We start from the raw sequence: 18,636 nt of genomic DNA on the forward strand, positions 1-18,636 counted from the left end.
TATCCTGCAAGGCATAAATGCAGATAATAAGAACATGGAAAGGCAGGGGGGAGGGGTTCACCCAGCTTTCCCAGAGACTCCTGTCTCTGCACATGTGTCATGCAGGATAGCGAGTAATGTCACTGTCTCCCAGCTGTCCTGCATGACACAGAGGATATGGGAAGGGGGGCACTCGCTTCCTCAAACTTTTCTCATGTCTATGTGCATGTGCCATGCTGGACAGCAGGAAAGTTGGGTGCTATTACATCATGTAACGCCCCAGATTCTTGTCAATATATGCTGAACACCGCCGGGACCTATCAGATCCCATTCTCTATAAGGCTACTCTCACACTTGCGGCAGGACGGATCCGACAGGCTGTTCACCATGTCAGATCCATCCTGTGGCTATTTCGCCGGACCGCCGCTCCGCCGCTCCGTCCCCATTGACTATATGGTGCACGGCGAAAGTCGCCGGACTAAAAAGTCAGACATGCAGTACCTTTTAGTCCGGCGGCTTTCGCCGTGCACCGCCATGCTGCGCCAGAGCTTCGCCCCCGTTATAGCCAATGGGGACGGAGCGGCGGTCGCGCGAAATAGCCGCAGGACGGATCTGACATGGTGAACAGCCTGTCGGATCCGTCCTGCCGCAAGTGTGAGAGTAGCCTTATAGAGAATGGGATCTGATAGGTCCCGGCGGTGTTCATCAGATCCCATTCTCTATAAGGCTACTCTCACACTTGCGGCAGGACGGATCCGACAGGCTGTTCACCATGTCAGATCCATCCTGTGGCTATTTCGCCGTGCCGCCGGACCGCCGCTCCGTCCCCATTGACTATATGGTGCACGGCGAAAGTCGCCGGACTAAAAAGTCAGACATGCAGTACCTTTTAGTCCGGCGGCTTTCGCCGTGCACCGCCATGCTGCGCCAGAACTTCGCCCCCGTTATAGCCAATGGGGACGGAGCGGCGGTCGCGCGGAATAGCCGCAGGACGGATCCGACATGGTGAACAGCCTGTCGAATCCGTCCTGCCGCAAGTGTGAGAGTAGCCTTATAGAGAATGGGATCTGATAGGTCCCGGCGGTGTTCATCAGATCCCATTCTCTATAAGGCTACTCTCACACTTGCGGCAGGACGGATCCGACAGGCTGTTCACCATGTCGGATCCGTCCTGCGGCTATTTCGTGCGACCTCCGCTCCGTCCCCATTGGCTATAACGGGGGCGGAGCTCTGGCGCAGCATGGCGGTGCACGGCGAAAGCCGCCGGACTAAAAGGTACTGCATGTCTGACTTTTTAGTCCGGCGACTTTCGCCGTGCACCATATAGTCAATGGTCCGGCGGCACGGCGAAATAGCCACAGGATGGATCTGACATGGTGTACAGCCTGTCGGATCCATCCTGCCGCAAGTGTGAAAGTACCCTAATGGGTCTGTTGCGTTCCGGCATGAGTACTGCCATTTTGTAGAACAAAATACTTCTGCATGAGGTGGGGCAGGGGAGAAGTTAGGGAGGGTAGTGAGAGGAGCCAGGGCGCATAGTAGGAGGGACTAGGAACGGGCATGGGGGCCCAATCTAAATTCTTGCTATGGGGCCCAATGATTTCTGTGTACACCCCTGATGAGGAGTTCTGGGTAATAAACTACATGGCATATAAGTTTGTTTGGGCCACCATCAAATTTACTAAATCTTCACTGAAAAATATTTTGAAAAAAAATCTATTTCTGTGAAGCCTGTGCAGTCAAACTGGATTCAGGAGTTGCTCACAAACTCCAGAGTTTGAGGCTGATATTCTTCAGGGGATGGGGTTCATACGGGCCCACTCTGGGGGGAAGGCTGCCTCAGTTGCTGTCCTGGGGCTCTTTCTAGAGGGTCCATCATCACTTACCCTAACCCTGGAGCCAACATCTGGTCATTGAAGTCCACCCCTCCCATGAGCAAATTATAGTCGTGGACCGAGAGGGGCTTTTCAATGACACTGGTTGAATTTTACTATCCTCTTGAAATGTATCAGCGACTCGTCTATGCAGATATTTTGTTCTTGGATGTACACTTCAGCAAACTTGATGCTAACGTGGTCAAGGATGTGCCTAATTTTAAATAGATGGTCAAATGTTGGATCAATCTGTGGTGGGTAGTGTGCATTATCAATACAATGCAAAAAATTTCTGAATTGAGTCAAATCGATTCTAGGCCACAGCATTACTGTAAATTGGAGTGTAGTACAAGACATCTGCACTCCAATACCTCCTAATTTCTGGCTTTTTAACAAGGCCCATTTGCAGCACAAGTACCCAAAAGATTTTCATCTCTGCTGCATTTACTGGGGTACAACCAAGGGATCTAGTGTATAGTGATGAGGAGCAGTGGCGTACCTACCATATAGGCAGACCACGCAGCTGCTATGGGGCCCGTGAGGAAGAGGGGCCCGCAGTGGAGGAGAGGCCCCGCCCCCGTCTATCTTCCTAACTGTCTCCCGTCTGCTAGCCCCGCCTCTTAGCCCCGCCACCCGTCGGCTAGCTCCGCCTCCCGCCTGTTAGCTCCATTATGCCTGATTCCTCTCTGGATTGCCACTGCCCCACCAGTAATGAAGTAAGTGACCACTTGTAGGTGAGGACAGTGCAGGGGGGGGGGATCACTCAGCTTTCCCAGGCTATTCCTCTGCACATATGCCATTCAGAACAGGAGGAAAGCTGGGTGCTATTATGTAATGTGACTCAGCTTTCCTGATGTCCTGCGTGGCACAAGTGCAGAGGCAGGAGAAGATATGAGGGGAGGTGGGAGTAGTGTCACTCAGCGTTCTCAGACTATTCTCATGTCTCTCCACATGTGCCATGCAGGGCAGCAGAAAAGCTGGGTGCTATTACATCATTTGATGTCACTCAGATTTCCTGCTATCCTGCAAGGCATAAATGCAGATAATAAGAACATGGAAAGGCAGGGGGGAGGGGTTCACCCAGCTTTCCCAGAGACTCCTGTCTCTGCACATGTGTCATGCAGGATAGCGAGTAATGTCACTGTCTCCCAGCTGTCCTGCATGACACAGAGGATATGGGAAGGGGGGCACTCGCTTCCTCAAACTTTTCTCATGTCTATGTGCATGTGCCATGCTGGACAGCAGGAAAGTTGGGTGCTATTACATCATGTAACGCCCCAGATTCTTGTCAATATATGCTGAACACCGCCGGGACCTATCAGATCCCATTCTCTATAAGGCTACTCTCACACTTGCGGCAGGACGGATCCGACAGGCTGTTCACCATGTCAGATCCATCCTGTGGCTATTTCGCCGGACCGCCGCTCCGCCGCTCCGTCCCCATTGACTATATGGTGCACGGCGAAAGTCGCCGGACTAAAAAGTCAGACATGCAGTACCTTTTAGTCCGGCGGCTTTCGCCGTGCACCGCCATGCTGCGCCAGAGCTTCGCCCCCGTTATAGCCAATGGGGACGGAGCGGCGGTCGCGCGAAATAGCCGCAGGACGGATCTGACATGGTGAACAGCCTGTCGGATCCGTCCTGCCGCAAGTGTGAGAGTAGCCTTATAGAGAATGGGATCTGATAGGTCCCGGCGGTGTTCATCAGATCCCATTCTCTATAAGGCTACTCTCACACTTGCGGCAGGACGGATCCGACAGGCTGTTCACCATGTCAGATCCATCCTGTGGCTATTTCGCCGTGCCGCCGGACCGCCGCTCCGTCCCCATTGACTATATGGTGCACGGCGAAAGTCGCCGGACTAAAAAGTCAGACATGCAGTACCTTTTAGTCCGGCGGCTTTCGCCGTGCACCGCCATGCTGCGCCAGAACTTCGCCCCCGTTATAGCCAATGGGGACGGAGCGGCGGTCGCGCGGAATAGCCGCAGGACGGATCCGACATGGTGAACAGCCTGTCGAATCCGTCCTGCCGCAAGTGTGAGAGTAGCCTTATAGAGAATGGGATCTGATAGGTCCCGGCGGTGTTCATCAGATCCCATTCTCTATAAGGCTACTCTCACACTTGCGGCAGGACGGATCCGACAGGCTGTTCACCATGTCGGATCCGTCCTGCGGCTATTTCGTGCGACCTCCGCTCCGTCCCCATTGGCTATAACGGGGGCGGAGCTCTGGCGCAGCATGGCGGTGCACGGCGAAAGCCGCCGGACTAAAAGGTACTGCATGTCTGACTTTTTAGTCCGGCGACTTTCGCCGTGCACCATATAGTCAATGGTCCGGCGGCACGGCGAAATAGCCACAGGATGGATCTGACATGGTGTACAGCCTGTCGGATCCATCCTGCCGCAAGTGTGAAAGTACCCTAATGGGTCTGTTGCGTTCCGGCATGAGTACTGCCATTTTGTAGAACAAAATACTTCTGCATGAGGTGGGGCAGGGGAGAAGTTAGGGAGGGTAGTGAGAGGAGCCAGGGCGCATAGTAGGAGGGACTAGGAACGGGCATGGGGGCCCAATCTAAATTCTTGCTATGGGGCCCAATGATTTCTGTGTACACCCCTGATGAGGAGTTCTGGGTAATAAACTACATGGCATATAAGTTTGTTTGGGCCACCATCAAATTTACTAAATCTTCACTGAAAAATATTTTGAAAAAAAATCTATTTCTGTGAAGCCTGTGCAGTCAAACTGGATTCAGGAGTTGCTCACAAACTCCAGAGTTTGAGGCTGATATTCTTCAGGGGATGGGGTTCATACGGGCCCACTCTGGGGGGAAGGCTGCCTCAGTTGCTGTCCTGGGGCTCTTTCTAGAGGGTCCATCATCACTTACCCTAACCCTGGAGCCAACATCTGGTCATTGAAGTCCACCCCTCCCATGAGCAAATTATAGTCGTGGACCGAGAGGGGCTTTTCAATGACACTGGTTGCTCGTTCTATTTGTATTGTCGTGTCTGTGTGAATGGAGGAGAACATGTAAACGTCACGCTTGTCTCTCCATTTCACAGCGAGCAGTTCTTCGTTACACAAGGCAGCCCTCTCCCCCCTTGAAGACGGGTGGGAACAAATGCCTGAAGAGGGGCACACTTGTGTAAAAATTGTCCACATAAAGCTGGTACCCCTTGCCAAATAAGGGTGACACCAAGTCCCAGACTGTCTTCCCACTGCTCCCCAGGTAGTCAGGGCAACCGACCGGCTCCAGGGTCTGATCTTTACCCTCATAGACATGAAATTTGTGCGTATAGCCTGTGGCCCTTTCACAGAGCTTATACAATTTGACCACATACCGGGCGCGCTTGCTTGGGATGTATTGTTTGAAGCCAAGGCGCCCGGTAAAATGTATAAGGGACTCGTCTATGCAGATAGAATCATGTAACGCCTGTAACCTAGAACCCCGCCCGCTTTCCCTACCTACTTTTACTGCAAGCTTCAGATAGCAAGACAGCAACTGGTTGACAGACTATGCTACTTACGTACAGAGACTAACAAACATTTCCTTCTTGTTTGTCTGGGCTTGTATACTGCTATATGAGTGCCCCACAGAGGTCAGAACGGGAGGAGCACCAAATGCTTCTGGAGGGCAGATTTCACAGGCATAATTTTCAGGCGCATTTGAAATTTACCTAACGTACCCCGAAAGTGGAAATCCTAAAAAGTGATCCCATTTTGGAATCTACACCCAAAAGGAATATTTCAAGGGCTGTAATTACTTTTTTGGTCCAATAGGCATTTTATAGAATTTAGAAACGCTTGGTTGTAAAACTGTTTGTTTGTTTTTTTACAAGAAAATGACAAGTTAGGTCCAAATTTTCGAATTTCACAAGGGATAACAAGAGAAAATGCACTGGATACTTTGTTATCCATTTTTCCTAATTATAGCAACACCCCATATGGACTCCCGTCCTGCTGTATGGATGCACAGCAGGGCTCAGGAGCCAAACAAAATACACATTTTACAGGCAAGAATTTGCAGACATGGATTTTAGGTGCAGTAATAAAAAAAAAAAAGAGGTCCCCAGTCTGGAATTTTACTATCCTCTTGAAATGTATCAGCGACTCGTCTATGCAGATATTTTGTTCTTGGATGTACACTTCAGCAAACTTGATGCTAACGTGGTCAAGGATGTGCCTAATTTTAAATAGATGGTCAAATGTTGGATCAATCTGTGGTGGGTAGTGTGCATTATCAATACAATGCAAAAAATTTCTGAATTGAGTCAAATCGATTCTAGGCCACAGCATTACTGTAAATTGGAGTGTAGTACAAGACATCTGCACTCCAATACCTCCTAATTTCTGGCTTTTTAACAAGGCCCATTGGCAGCACAAGTACCCAAAAGATTTTCATCTCTGCTGCATTTACTGGGGTACAACCAATGGATCTAGTGTATAGTGATGAGGAGCAGTGGCGTACCTACCATATAGGCAGACCACGCAGCTGCTATGGGGCCCGTGAGGAAGAGGGGCCCGCAGTGGAGGAGAGGCCCCGCCCCCGTCTATCTTCCTAACTGTCTCCCGTCTGCTAGCCCCGCCTCTTAGCCCCGCCACCCGTCGGCTAGCTCCGCCTCCCGCCTGTTAGCTCCATTATGCCTGATTCCTCTCTGGATTGCCACTGCCCCACCAGTAATGAAGTAAGTGACCACTTGTAGGTGAGGACAGTGCAGGGGGGGGGGGGGATCACTCAGCTTTCCCAGGCTATTCCTCTGCACATATGCCATTCAGAACAGGAGGAAAGCTGGGTGCTATTATGTAATGTGACTCAGCTTTCCTGATGTCCTGCGTGGCACAAGTGCAGAGGCAGGAGAAGATATGAGGGGAGGTGGGAGTAGTGTCACTCAGCGTTCTCAGACTATTCTCATGTCTCTCCACATGTGCCATGCAGGGCAGCAGAAAAGCTGGGTGCTATTACATCATTTGATGTCACTCAGATTTCCTGCTATCCTGCAAGGCATAAATGCAGATAATAAGAACATGGAAAGGCAGGGGGGAGGGGTTCACCCAGCTTTCCCAGAGACTCCTGTCTCTGCACATGTGTCATGCAGGATAGCGAGTAATGTCACTGTCTCCCAGCTGTCCTGCATGACACAGAGGATATGGGAAGGGGGGCACTCGCTTCCTCAAACTTTTCTCATGTCTATGTGCATGTGCCATGCTGGACAGCAGGAAAGTTGGGTGCTATTACATCATGTAACGCCACAGATTCTTGTCAATATATGCTGAACACCGCCGGGACCTATCAGATCCCATTCTCTATAAGGCTACTCTCACACTTGCGGCAGGACGGATCCGACAGGCTGTTCACCATGTCAGATCCATCCTGTGGCTATTTCGCCGGACCGCCGCTCCGCCGCTCCGTCCCCATTGACTATATGGTGCACGGCGAAAGTCGCCGGACTAAAAAGTCAGACATGCAGTACCTTTTAGTCCGGCGGCTTTCGCCGTGCACCGTCATGCTGTGCCAGAGCTTCGCCCCCGTTATAGCCAATGGGGACGGAGCGGCGGTCGCGCGAAATAGCCGCAGGACGGATCTGACATGGTGAACAGCCTGTCGGATCCGTCCTGCCGCAAGTGTGAGAGTAGCCTTATAGAGAATGGGATCTGATAGGTCCCGGCGGTGTTCATCAGATCCCATTCTCTATAAGGCTACTCTCACACTTGCGGCAGGACGGATCCGACAGGCTGTTCACCATGTCAGATCCATCCTGTGGCTATTTCGCCGTGCCGCCGGACCGCCGCTCCGTCCCCATTGACTATATGGTGCACGGCGAAAGTCGCCGGACTAAAAAGTCAGACATGCAGTACCTTTTAGTCCGGCGGCTTTCGCCGTGCACCGCCATGCTGCGCCAGAGCTTCGCCCCCGTTATAGCCAATGGGGACGGAGCGGCGGTCGCGCGGAATAGCCGCAGGACGGATCCGACATGGTGAACAGCCTGTCGAATCCGTCCTGCCGCAAGTGTGAGAGTAGCCTTATAGAGAATGGGATCTGATAGGTCCCGGCGGTGTTCATCAGATCCCATTCTCTATAAGGCTACTCTCACACTTGCGGCAGGACAGATCCGACAGGCTGTTCACCATGTCGGATCCGTCCAGCGGCTATTTCGTGCGACCTCCGCTCCGTCCCCATTGGCTATAACGGGGGCGGAGCTCTGGCGCAGCATGGCGGTGCACGGCGAAAGCCGCCGGACTAAAAGGTACTGCATGTCTGACTTTTTAGTCCGGCGACTTTCGCCGTGCACCATATAGTCAATGGTCCGGCGGCACGGCGAAATAGCCACAGGATGGATCTGACATGGTGTACAGCCTGTCGGATCCATCCTGCCGCAAGTGTGAAAGTACCCTAATGGGTCTGTTGCGTTCCGGCATGAGTACTGCCATTTTGTAGAACAAAATACTTCTGCATGAGGTGGGGCAGGGGAGAAGTTAGGGAGGGTAGTGAGAGGAGCCAGGGCGCATAGTAGGAGGGACTAGGAACGGGCATGGGGGCCCAATCTAAATTCTTGCTATGGGGCCCAATGATTTCTGTGTACACCCCTGATGAGGAGTTCTGGGTAATAAACTACATGGCATATAAGTTTGTTTGGGCCACCATCAAATTTACTAAATCTTCACTGAAAAATATTTTGAAAAAAAATCTATTTCTGTGAAGCCTGTGCAGTCAAACTGGATTCAGGAGTTGCTCACAAACTCCAGAGTTTGAGGCTGATATTCTTCAGGGGATGAGGTTCATACGGGCCCACTCTGGGGGGAAGGCTGCCTCAGTTGCTGTCCTGGGGCTCTTTCTAGAGGGTTCATCATCACTTACCCTAACCCTGGGTTCACACCTGAGCGTTGCGCAAACGCGCGTTTTACGCGCGTTTTTGTCGCGCGTTTTTATGCGCGTTTTTTGTAATAGTAAACGCGCGTTTGACGCACGTTTGTGTCATTGACTGCAGTGTCCTATGGCCACAAACGCGCGTCAAAACGCCACAAAGAAACTCAAGTACTTGTTTGAGCGTCGGGCGTTTTACAGCGCGTTCGTACGCGCTGTAAAACGCCCAGGTGTGAACCCTTCCCATAGGGAAGCATTGGTTTTCATGTCTTAAGCGTTTTACAGCGCGTTTGAACGCGCTGTAAAACGCTCAGGTGTGAACCCAGGGTAAGTTCACACCTGAGCGTTTTACAGCGCGTTCAAACGCGCTGTAAAACGCTCAAGACATGAAAACCAATGCTTCCCTATGGGAATGGTTCACACCTGGGCGTTTTACAGCGCGTACGAACGCGCTGTAAAACGCCCGACGCTCAAACAAGTACTTGAGCTTCTTTGGGGCGTTTTGACGCGCGTTTGTGGCCATAGGACACTGCAGTCAATGACACAAACGCACGTCAAACGCGCGTCAAACGCGCGTCAAACGCGCGTTTACTATTACAAAAAAACGCACGTCAGAAACGCGCGTCAAAAACGCGCGTTTGACGCGCGTTTGGGAAACGCTCAGGTGTGAAAGCAGGGTGAATGATGAGGAGGAGGAAGAGGAGTAGAGGAATGTGGCATCCCCTTCTTCCTCGCTGGCAGACTCACTTTCAGAGGCAATGATGGTGTATGCCTCTTCAGCTGCATACATTCTCTGGGCTGAATTGGCTTTTTTATTTATATTGGGGTGTGTGTTGTGTGTGTGATTTATATGTGTATATGTTTTATAAGGGATCTCTCTCTCAGGGGTTGGCAATGACAGATTTCTCATTAAACATGGGGTTTTAAGCTCAAACAGTGGTTTACACAGCACATCACACTTGGCATCACTCGGCACCATGAAGTCGCAACATGTTACATCAACATGAAAGCAATAAACCCTTGCCCAGCTAGGAACTCACAATACAGAGGTCTCCATAACTCAACTCTAGCTCAGATATGGTCCAGCAGTCCTCTCTATATATATATTATATATAGGGAGAGAGAGAGCGAGAGAAAGGACTGCTGGACAATGTGCAAAGCTGTACAAAGCTGAAAAAAACTTGAAAAAAAACTTGAAAAAAAAAACACTTCCACACTTACAAACACTAACGGAGATTCATCTCGCTACATCATTAAAATGTATGGGCTCCAGTGAGGTACATTAGTTATCACAGAAGTCTTCAGTGAATAACTTTGAGATTTGAATTTTCAGCTGGAAACCCATTTTAAAACTTGTATCCGAAGTTGGTACTGAAGCCGACTTTGGACACCTGTTTTAAAATGGTTTTATTAATAATCAAATGTGAGTAACAAATTTCACCTCGTCGGAGCCCATACATTTTAGGATCAGAAGCTTGATTAACTTATCACTAGCCAGAACTGCAATAATCACATGAAAGGCATCTTATCAGATCTAAGGTATGAGATCTTTGTTCAGGTTGCTGCTTTTCATAGTACTTGATAAAAAGCAAGTAAATTGGTTTAACAAGACTCCATTTTCATAAAACCATGCTGGTTGCTGGTTAAGTATATAATAAGTTACTGGTGACTATCACAACATATTTAATAGTTCAGACATTGCATATGATTAATTTTGGGAGCATCAGATGATATTATTTTCATAGACATGAAAGTTAAAAATGTTTTTATTTCTTTACCTGTACATTTTGGATAGCTCATTTTTTGTTCTGAACATTTTCCAGTTGGTTGACCACGATAGTTGAATCCATTCTTACATTTATACTGGATTACTTCACCTTCGGCATAGAATACTTCATTCTCATGCACTTCATCCAATTCTAAGTTGTTTTCATCCAGATCATCTTGAAGTATACGACATGTCCCTATGAAATCAAACAATAAACATAATGTCCACACACCAATTGGCCTGTAATGAACCTCTTAGGCCCCTTTCACCCGGGCGTTGCGGGAAAATGTACGGGTGCGTTACGGGAACACCCGCGATTTTTCTGCGCGAGTGCAAAACATTGTAATACGTTTTGCACTTGCGTGAAAAAAAATCGTGCATGTTTGGTACCCACTTCTTCACAGAAATTCAGGTTTGGGATCGGTGTTCTGTAGATTGTATTATTTTCCCTTATAACATGGTTATAAGGGAAAATAATAGCATTCTGAATACAGAATGCATAGTCAAATAGCGCTAGAGGGGTTAAAAAAAATAATATATATTTAACTCACCTTAGTCCACTTGTTCGCATAGCCCGACATCTCCTTCTGTCTCCTTTGCTGAACAGGACCTGGGGTGAGCATTAATTACATGAACAGGACCTGTGATGACGTCACTCCGGTCATCACATGGTCCGTCACATGATCTTTTACCATGGTGGTGGAACATGTGATGACCAGAGTGACGTCATCACAGGTCCTGTTCATGTAATTAATGCTCACCCCAGGTCCTGTTCAGCAAAGGAGACAGAAGGAGATGCCGGGCTACGCGAACAAGTGGACTAAGGTGAGTTAAATAATTTTTAATTTTTTTTTAACCCCTCCAGCGCTATTTGACTATGCATTCTGTATTCAGAATGCTATTATTTTCCCTTATAACCATGTTACGTGAAAAACGCACAAAATAGAGCATGCTGCGATTTTCACGCAACGCATAAGTGATGCATGAAAATCACTGCTCATGTGAACAGCCCCATAGAAATGAATGGGTCGGTATTCAGTGCGGGTGCAATGCCTTCAACTCACGCATCGCATCCGCGTGGAATACTCGCCCGTGTGAAAGGGGCCTTACAACTACACATTTTCAATGTTATAAACAAAGCATTTTTTAAATTAGTTTTTTCACTGTTGTATTTCAGATAAGATTTAAATTTTTCTGTTGATCTTCCTGTGTGAGGGCTTGGATGAGCGATATGTTTCAGTGGTTTTATTTATATATATATATATATATATATATATACACACAGTGGCATGCAAAAGTTTAGGCCATAATTACTATGAACAGTTAAGCAAGTTGCAGATGAAATGATCTCCAAAAGACATAAGGTTAAGGGCTCATGCGCATGACCTTATGCATTTTGCGGTCCACAAAAAACAGATCCGCAAAAAATACGGATGACGTCTGTGTGCATTCAGTATTTTGAGTAACTGAACAGTTGGTCCCTAATAGAACAGTACTATCCTTATCCGTAATGCGGACAATAATAGGACATGTTCAAATTTTTGGTGGAACGGAAATACAGACATACGGAAACGGAATGCTATTTTTTTTGCGGACCCGTTGAAATGAATGGTTCCGCATATGGTCCGCAAAAAAAACGGAACGGACAAGAAAAAAAATATGTTCATGTGCATGAGCACTAAAGATGATACATTCCCTTTGTATTTAAAGCAAAACATTAAAAAAAAAGAATGCTCAGCACCTAGTAACAGTCGCCTTGACAAGTATCACAGCTTGTAATCACTTTTTGTAGCCAGCCAAGAGTCTTCCAATTCTTGTTTGAGGGATTTTCATGTTTTCTTTCATGCAAAAGTCTTCCAATTCTGTGAGATTCCAGTGCAGCTGTACTAGAGCGACAGCCTAAGGGGAGGCTGCCATGATAGGTTTGGGGACCAGGGGACGTCAGGGGTAGTCGCAGGCTAGAGGTGGGCAGGAAAAGGTTAAGTGGGGAGGAGGTTGAGTTAAGGGGGTGAATCGGGAACCCGGGCGCCATTTTTGGAAGGAAAAGCTCAGGTAGGGAGAGTTAGCTCACCTGCGATGGAGGTCCTCTTAGATAGGCTGAAGGAGGGGGCAGAGTCACGCGGCCCGGAGTGGTGGGAGGCGCAGGCGCCGGGCCTGCTTGGTGGGGAGGCAGCGGGCACGTCCAGCTCGGTGCCGGAGGGCAGACGGCTGTGGCGGGCATGGCCGCCGGCGCGCCTTAGCCCTAGCGAAACCCCACAGGCTCGGCGCCGGATTGGGAACCCGTCCAGGGATCCTCCGCGCCGGGGAGGCACGGCTAAAGCTCCAGCGTCAGCCTCCCGCGCGCGGGAAGAATCCCACAGTACAGCGGAGCTCAGAGCAGGGCAGGGGTTCCCGCCCCCTGCCTTCCCCAGCATGCAGGGATGGATTGGGACCGGGACCTGCAGGATCCCCCCCCCTCAGTGGCACGGCGGGGGAGCGTGAGGCGGTGTGGACACGAGGCTGGGCTGGCAGCTGGTCGGCAGGGGCCCAGGCCTTGGGATACAGAAGTGGCAAGCACTGGCAGGCAGCAGCGGGAGGAGGAGCCATTTTCACCATCATCGTGCGCACCCAGCACCGTGGAGGCTGGGGTGCGGGGATCCGGGTCAGCAGTGGTGTCGGCGCAGGATGACGTCTTGTTGCTAGAGATGGATCTGCTGGAGTCAGGAGTGTTGGCTGCAGGGTTCACAGCGCCCGGGCAGCCAGGTAAGACCTCTGTGGGACCTTCACATGCGGTAGTTAGCGCCCCAAGGGGGTGGGGGCAGGGGGGAGCCATGGGGAATTGGTTGGGGGCTGAGTCAGTTGCTGGGTAGCTTGGCGGGTTGGGTTGCTGGTCTTGGGGGAGCAGGGTTGTCCCCGTTGCCTGCTTGGAGGGAGGTGCCGGTGAGGGTTGGGCCGGGGGTTACTAATAGGCAGGTGCGCGGGCGGGGAGTCGGTATCGGTGCAGACCCAAGCGGGGGGGGTGAAGAGGAGTGGCGGAAAGTGGATGTATATGTATGTTTCGAGGGCCCATTGGGGGCGCATTTGAAGCAGGAGGTGAAGGAGCATATTTGGAAGGGGGAGTATATAGAGATTTTTTCCTTATTGCCCCTGGAGAGATTTCAGTTGGATAGGGCGCGGCAGGAGGATGGGAAAAAAGAGGAGGATGAAAAATGCAGGTATCGTCTGATTCCGCGTACCTTCTTCAACTGGCTGCAGGCGTTTGCCATTCTGGCGAGCGTCATTGGGGAAAAAGCGCCGGAGTGCTGCTCTGCACTGTTTTGTCATATGGACGCGATGATGAGCAATTTAGGCAGAGGAAAGCAGTCCGCCCGAACATGTGGCGGGACCACAAAGATATTGGTTTGTGGATGCGGGTGATGGCGCCGGGGCGACAGGGGCAGTCCTTTCGTGTGGAAGCAGGTGGTAGGGCAGAGAAGTCGGGGTTGTCAACGGCTGCGGTGAAGGATTTGTGCTTCCTTTTTAATGAAGGGAACTGTAAATTCAGGGCGAAGTGCAAGTTCAAGCACGAGTGCATTTCCTGCGGCGGGGCTCATGGGGCGTCCAGATGTTTCCGAGGGGGTAAGCCGAGGGGGGGGGGGAATCTAGTGGAAAAGGGTTTGACGCCGGTACGGGTGGGAAGGATGGAGCCATTTTTAAATAGGTAACCTGTTCGGCCTGAGGCTCAGTTATTGTTTTTAGGTTTGCTTTTCGTATCCCGTCAGACCCAGGGTCGACACCCTTTACGGGTAGGAATTTGCGCTCAGCAGGGGAGCATGCGGAGGTGGTGTCGGAGAAGCTGGCAAAGAAGGTGTTGTTGGGGCGTATGGATGGACCGTTTGAGGCTCCGCCGTTCGCTGATTTTAAGGTTTCGGCTGATCCATCACTTGTCATTTCCAAAGGGGGCGTTGGTCAATGAGGGTATTGATCCTGAATTGTGTTCAGTGGTCTATACCTCGTTTGACTTTGTTGGCGAAGACAGACATTGAAGCGGCTTTTCGTCTACTCACGGTGCACCCGGATAGCCTACATCTATTGGAGTGTTTTTGGGATGGGGGGTTTTATGTGGATAGGTGTCTGCCGATGGGCTGTTCCTTGTCATGCGCATATTTTGAGGCCTTCAGTTCTTTCCTGGAGTAGGTGGTGGTGGAAATTTCGGGTTGTAAGTCAGTCATCCATTACCTGAATGATTTTTTGTGTTTGGGTCCTGTGGATTAGCGGGTATGTCATCTGTTGCTTTCCACGTTACAGTCAGTGTTTGCGTGCTTTGGGGTGCCGCTTGCAGAAGGGAAGACGGTTGGGCCTACGACTGAGTTTAGTTTTTGGGGGATTGTTTTGGACACGGTGGCCATGGAGTGTAGGTTGCCAGAGGATAAGTTGTGGGATTTGCGGGCGGAGATCGACAGGGCGGGTAGGTCGGTTAAGATTCGTTTGAGGGATTTGCAATTGTTGTTGGGGAAGTTAAATTTTGCATGTCGTATTATGCCCATGGGATGAATATTTTGCAGGCGGTTGGCGGCGGCGACTGCGGGTGTGACGGCAGCGCATCACTTTATTCGTTTGGGGCGCGAGCTGCAAAGGGATTTGGAAGTGTGGGCTAGGTTCTTGTCAGAGTTCAACGGGAGGGCGTTGGTTTTGGGGAATCCGGTGGATAGTGTGGATTTTGATTTGTTTTCTGACACAGCAGGGGGAGTTGGTTTTGGGGTCCACTGCAACGGGCAGGGGTGTGCAGACCACTGGCATGAGTCATGGGGGTTAGGGGTTGGGTTCGGAATCTGCCATTGTTGGAGCTCTTTCCTATTGTGCTAGCACTGGAGTTGTGGGGGGATAAGTTTTGTAACAAAAAGGTGAGGTTTCATTGTGACAACATGGGGGTGGTGCAGGCTATTAATAATTTGTCTGCTTCATCCTCGCTGGTTGTTAGGTTTTTGCAGCATATAGTATTGCGTTGTTTAGCGTTGAATGTGTGGGTGGTAGCGGTTCATGTGCCGGGGTTCTCTAACTGTATTGCGGATGCTCTTTCTCGTTCGCAGTGGGAGCGCTTTCGGCAGATGATGCCAGAGGCGGAGTTCGCCGGGTTGCTGCTGTGGGAGATCTTGGAGGTACTGTGTGTAGGCTAATTAGGGCCTCCCTAACGGACGGTATGTGGGCTGCGTACGATGAGGCTTGGGATGGCTGGGTGAGTTGGTGTGTCATGCTGGGAGTGGGAGGGGATGCGGGTGAAGTTCCCTTGGTGTTGTTTTTGGGATGGAAGAAAGATGAAGGGTGGTCGGTGGCTCAGGTAAATAGGTGCATGTCGGGTTTGGCTTTTGGTTTCAAGCTGCGGGGACTGGTGAATTGTACCAAGTCTTTTTTGGTTTGTCAGGTGTTGAAGGGTTGGTGGACGGAGTATAGGCGGCTACCGGTGTCGTTCGAGCTGTTGATAAATCTTGGGGGGCGGTTAAAGGTTATCGGTAGCTCTTGGGAGGAGGTAAGCTTGTTCAAGGCGGCATTTTTGCTGGCCTTTTTCGGGGCGTTTAGGTTGGGCGAATTGGTGAGTAGGAGCGTTAGTTGTGTCAGGGGTTATAGGATGAGGATGTGGATATCTTTCAGGAAAGGGTGGTGGTCCGGCTGCATAGGTCTAAAACGGATCAGGAGGGGCCAGGGTGCAGTGTTTGCTTGTTTGCAGTGCCGGGTTGCTCGATGTGTCCGGTCGTTTGGCTGCGGGAGTATCGCGTAAGTAGGGGGGAAGGGGCGGCCCCCTTTTTGCGGCATGCGGATGGGTCCTTTTTATCCAGGTTCCAGTTCATGGAGGTTTTGAAGAGGTGCTTGAGGGAATTGGGGGTTGATTTGCGGGGTTACACGGATCATTTGTTCCGGATTGGGGGGGGTATGAGTGAGGAGGTTATTAAGAGGATAGGTCGGTGGGAATTGGGTAGGTTCTGATCCTATGTGCGTTTGGGCGGTCTGTAAGGGATGCAGGTTGCGGGCTTCGGCATTAATGCGGTTGTTATGTTTGTTTCGTTTCAGGTGTCCCCCCCGACTCTGGTGTGGATTATCGGGCATTCGTTAGTTTTTTGGGGGGCGTTACGGGCCGATGTGCGGCCGAACGGTCGTCAGCTGGGCTTTGATAGGGAGGTTACCGAGGTATGTTGTGGGGGGGATTTTGAGGGAGGTTCACCGCTTTGTGCAGCTGGACCAGCCTCCGGATGTATTGGTGCTGCATGCTGGAGGGAACGATTTGGGCATGAAGCCGGTGAGAGAATTAATCCGGAATATTAAATTTGACCTGTTGCGGTTGTGGTCGTTGTTTCCCGGGATGGTAGTGGTGTGGTCAGACATCGTTCCTAGACGGCGTTGGCGGGAGGCGTGATCGGTGCAGTGGGCATTGATCTGTGGTCATTGGGTCTGCAAGGGAAGATCAAGCGAGCTTTGGGGGTGTGGAAGGGCGCGCAAGCTTGAGGTAGAAGGTCAAGTTGCGCGTCTATGGCGGTAGGAGGTCCTGGAAGACGGTGATAGGGCTTGGTGTTTGCGGATGGGAGGGTCTCAATTGGTGGGGCTGGACTCCCAGATTTGGAAAGTTGGTTGGTTTCTGTGGGGTGACCATCACTCGGTGTCTCCGAGCTGGAGTGATACGGCTAGAGGCATATATATATTTATATATGTCACATGTTATGTTTGTATTAATAAAAGGCTGCTGTGGCCATATAATTCCAATATGTGGCTCTGTGTCATTTTTGGCGGGGGGTTGGTAACAAGGTAGGGTAAGAGTGTGTGAGGTTAATGGGTGAGAATAGAGGACCCGAGGGAATTCCCCAATAACCTAATCATGGGCTCTCTTGCATGCTCTGCTATTTTAGGACTATACACAGATTTTCAATAGAAAATCTTCATCTGTGATACTTGCCAAAAGGGGTTTTACTAGGTACTAACCATGTAATGTTCCGTACCCCTGAGTGACCACCAATATGCCTTTTTTACAGCAGTCAATAAGGGGCCTTAGGCTGTAACATAACAGCTGTGCCTGCTGCATGTAAGTCATTACAGAGGGTGGACTCCCTCTGTCTCCCATCGGCACCCGACAAATGAGATGGTATAGGCCTCAAGCCTGCCTCCAGTGTTCCATTAAAATACAATGCACTATAGGAATATAGGATTAGTATATTGTAGTTTAGAAGTGATCAAAATAGCATCTATTATAGTCCACTTGCAGAAATATTTAAAAAATTTCTATAAAAAAAAATACACCCACTACGGTGAGCACCATAAAAAGAAACAAACAAATAATGCCAGAATTGCTGCTTTTTTCTTAATCACTACCAAAAAAGAAATTGAATAAAAAACAATCAAAAAGTGGTATCATTCCAGGGTAAATAACAATGAAAACCAAAAGATGTCCGACATATAATCAAGAAAAAAAAAAATATTACGGATTTTTTTTTTAAACTGTATTTATTGCTCAAAAGAAGTAAAACGTGTGTCTGCATATATATATATATATACATACACACACATATATTTATATACACATACACACGGTATATATGTATTTAGTATCACTGTTATCGGACTGACTCAGAGAATAAAGTTATTGTGTTACTTATGCTGGAAAATGAATGTCGGCACAAAATTTATAATATAAAAGCTCAGTGAAAGTACTGCTGATCTTTTCATATCCCCCTCCCAGAAAACATTAATAAAAGTTAATCAGTAACTTATGTGTACCTCAAAATGGAAAAATAAAAAACATAGATGGAAAAATAAAAAAAAGTTATAGCTCTTGTTAGGCAAGGATGAAAAAAATTGCTTGGTCAGTAGTGTTGAGCGGCATGTCCCATATTCGAATTCGCGAAATTTCGCGAATATTCGAAAGAATATTCGTAAAATATTCGCGAATATTCGAATTCGTTATTATTTCGCATATGCGATAATTCGAATTTTCGCATCGCATAATACATATTATGAGATGCAAAATTCGCATGTGCGCTAATGAAATCGCCTTACGAAGATTCGCAACTCAATTCAATCACTAATGTAAGAATGCAAAGCCCTTTGCCTCTGTTCTGGGACAAGTGCCGATATTCGCCTGTGCGCTAATAAAATCGCCTTACAAAGATTCGCGCCTCAATCACTTTCTAGGCAATGCGAGTAAGATCTGAGCT

At 49.4% G+C, this 18,636-nt stretch overlaps 1 protein-coding gene across 1 annotated transcript in view; it reads right to left on the reverse strand.

Moving 5' to 3' along the window:
• LOC122943121 (complement factor H-related protein 5-like) overlaps positions 1-18,636 on the reverse strand; it is a 379,577-nt gene that overhangs the window by 25,127 nt on the left and 335,814 nt on the right. The window contains exon 11 of the mRNA XM_044300588.1: positions 10,491-10,676. Within this exon, the coding sequence (XP_044156523.1) occupies positions 10,491-10,676 (186 nt within the window). The remainder of the gene's footprint in view (positions 1-10,490; positions 10,677-18,636) is intronic.

Source organism: Bufo gargarizans, chromosome 7 (assembly GCF_014858855.1).
Source record: "Bufo gargarizans isolate SCDJY-AF-19 chromosome 7, ASM1485885v1, whole genome shotgun sequence".
In the NCBI taxonomy this organism is placed as follows: domain Eukaryota; kingdom Metazoa; phylum Chordata; class Amphibia; order Anura; family Bufonidae; genus Bufo; species Bufo gargarizans.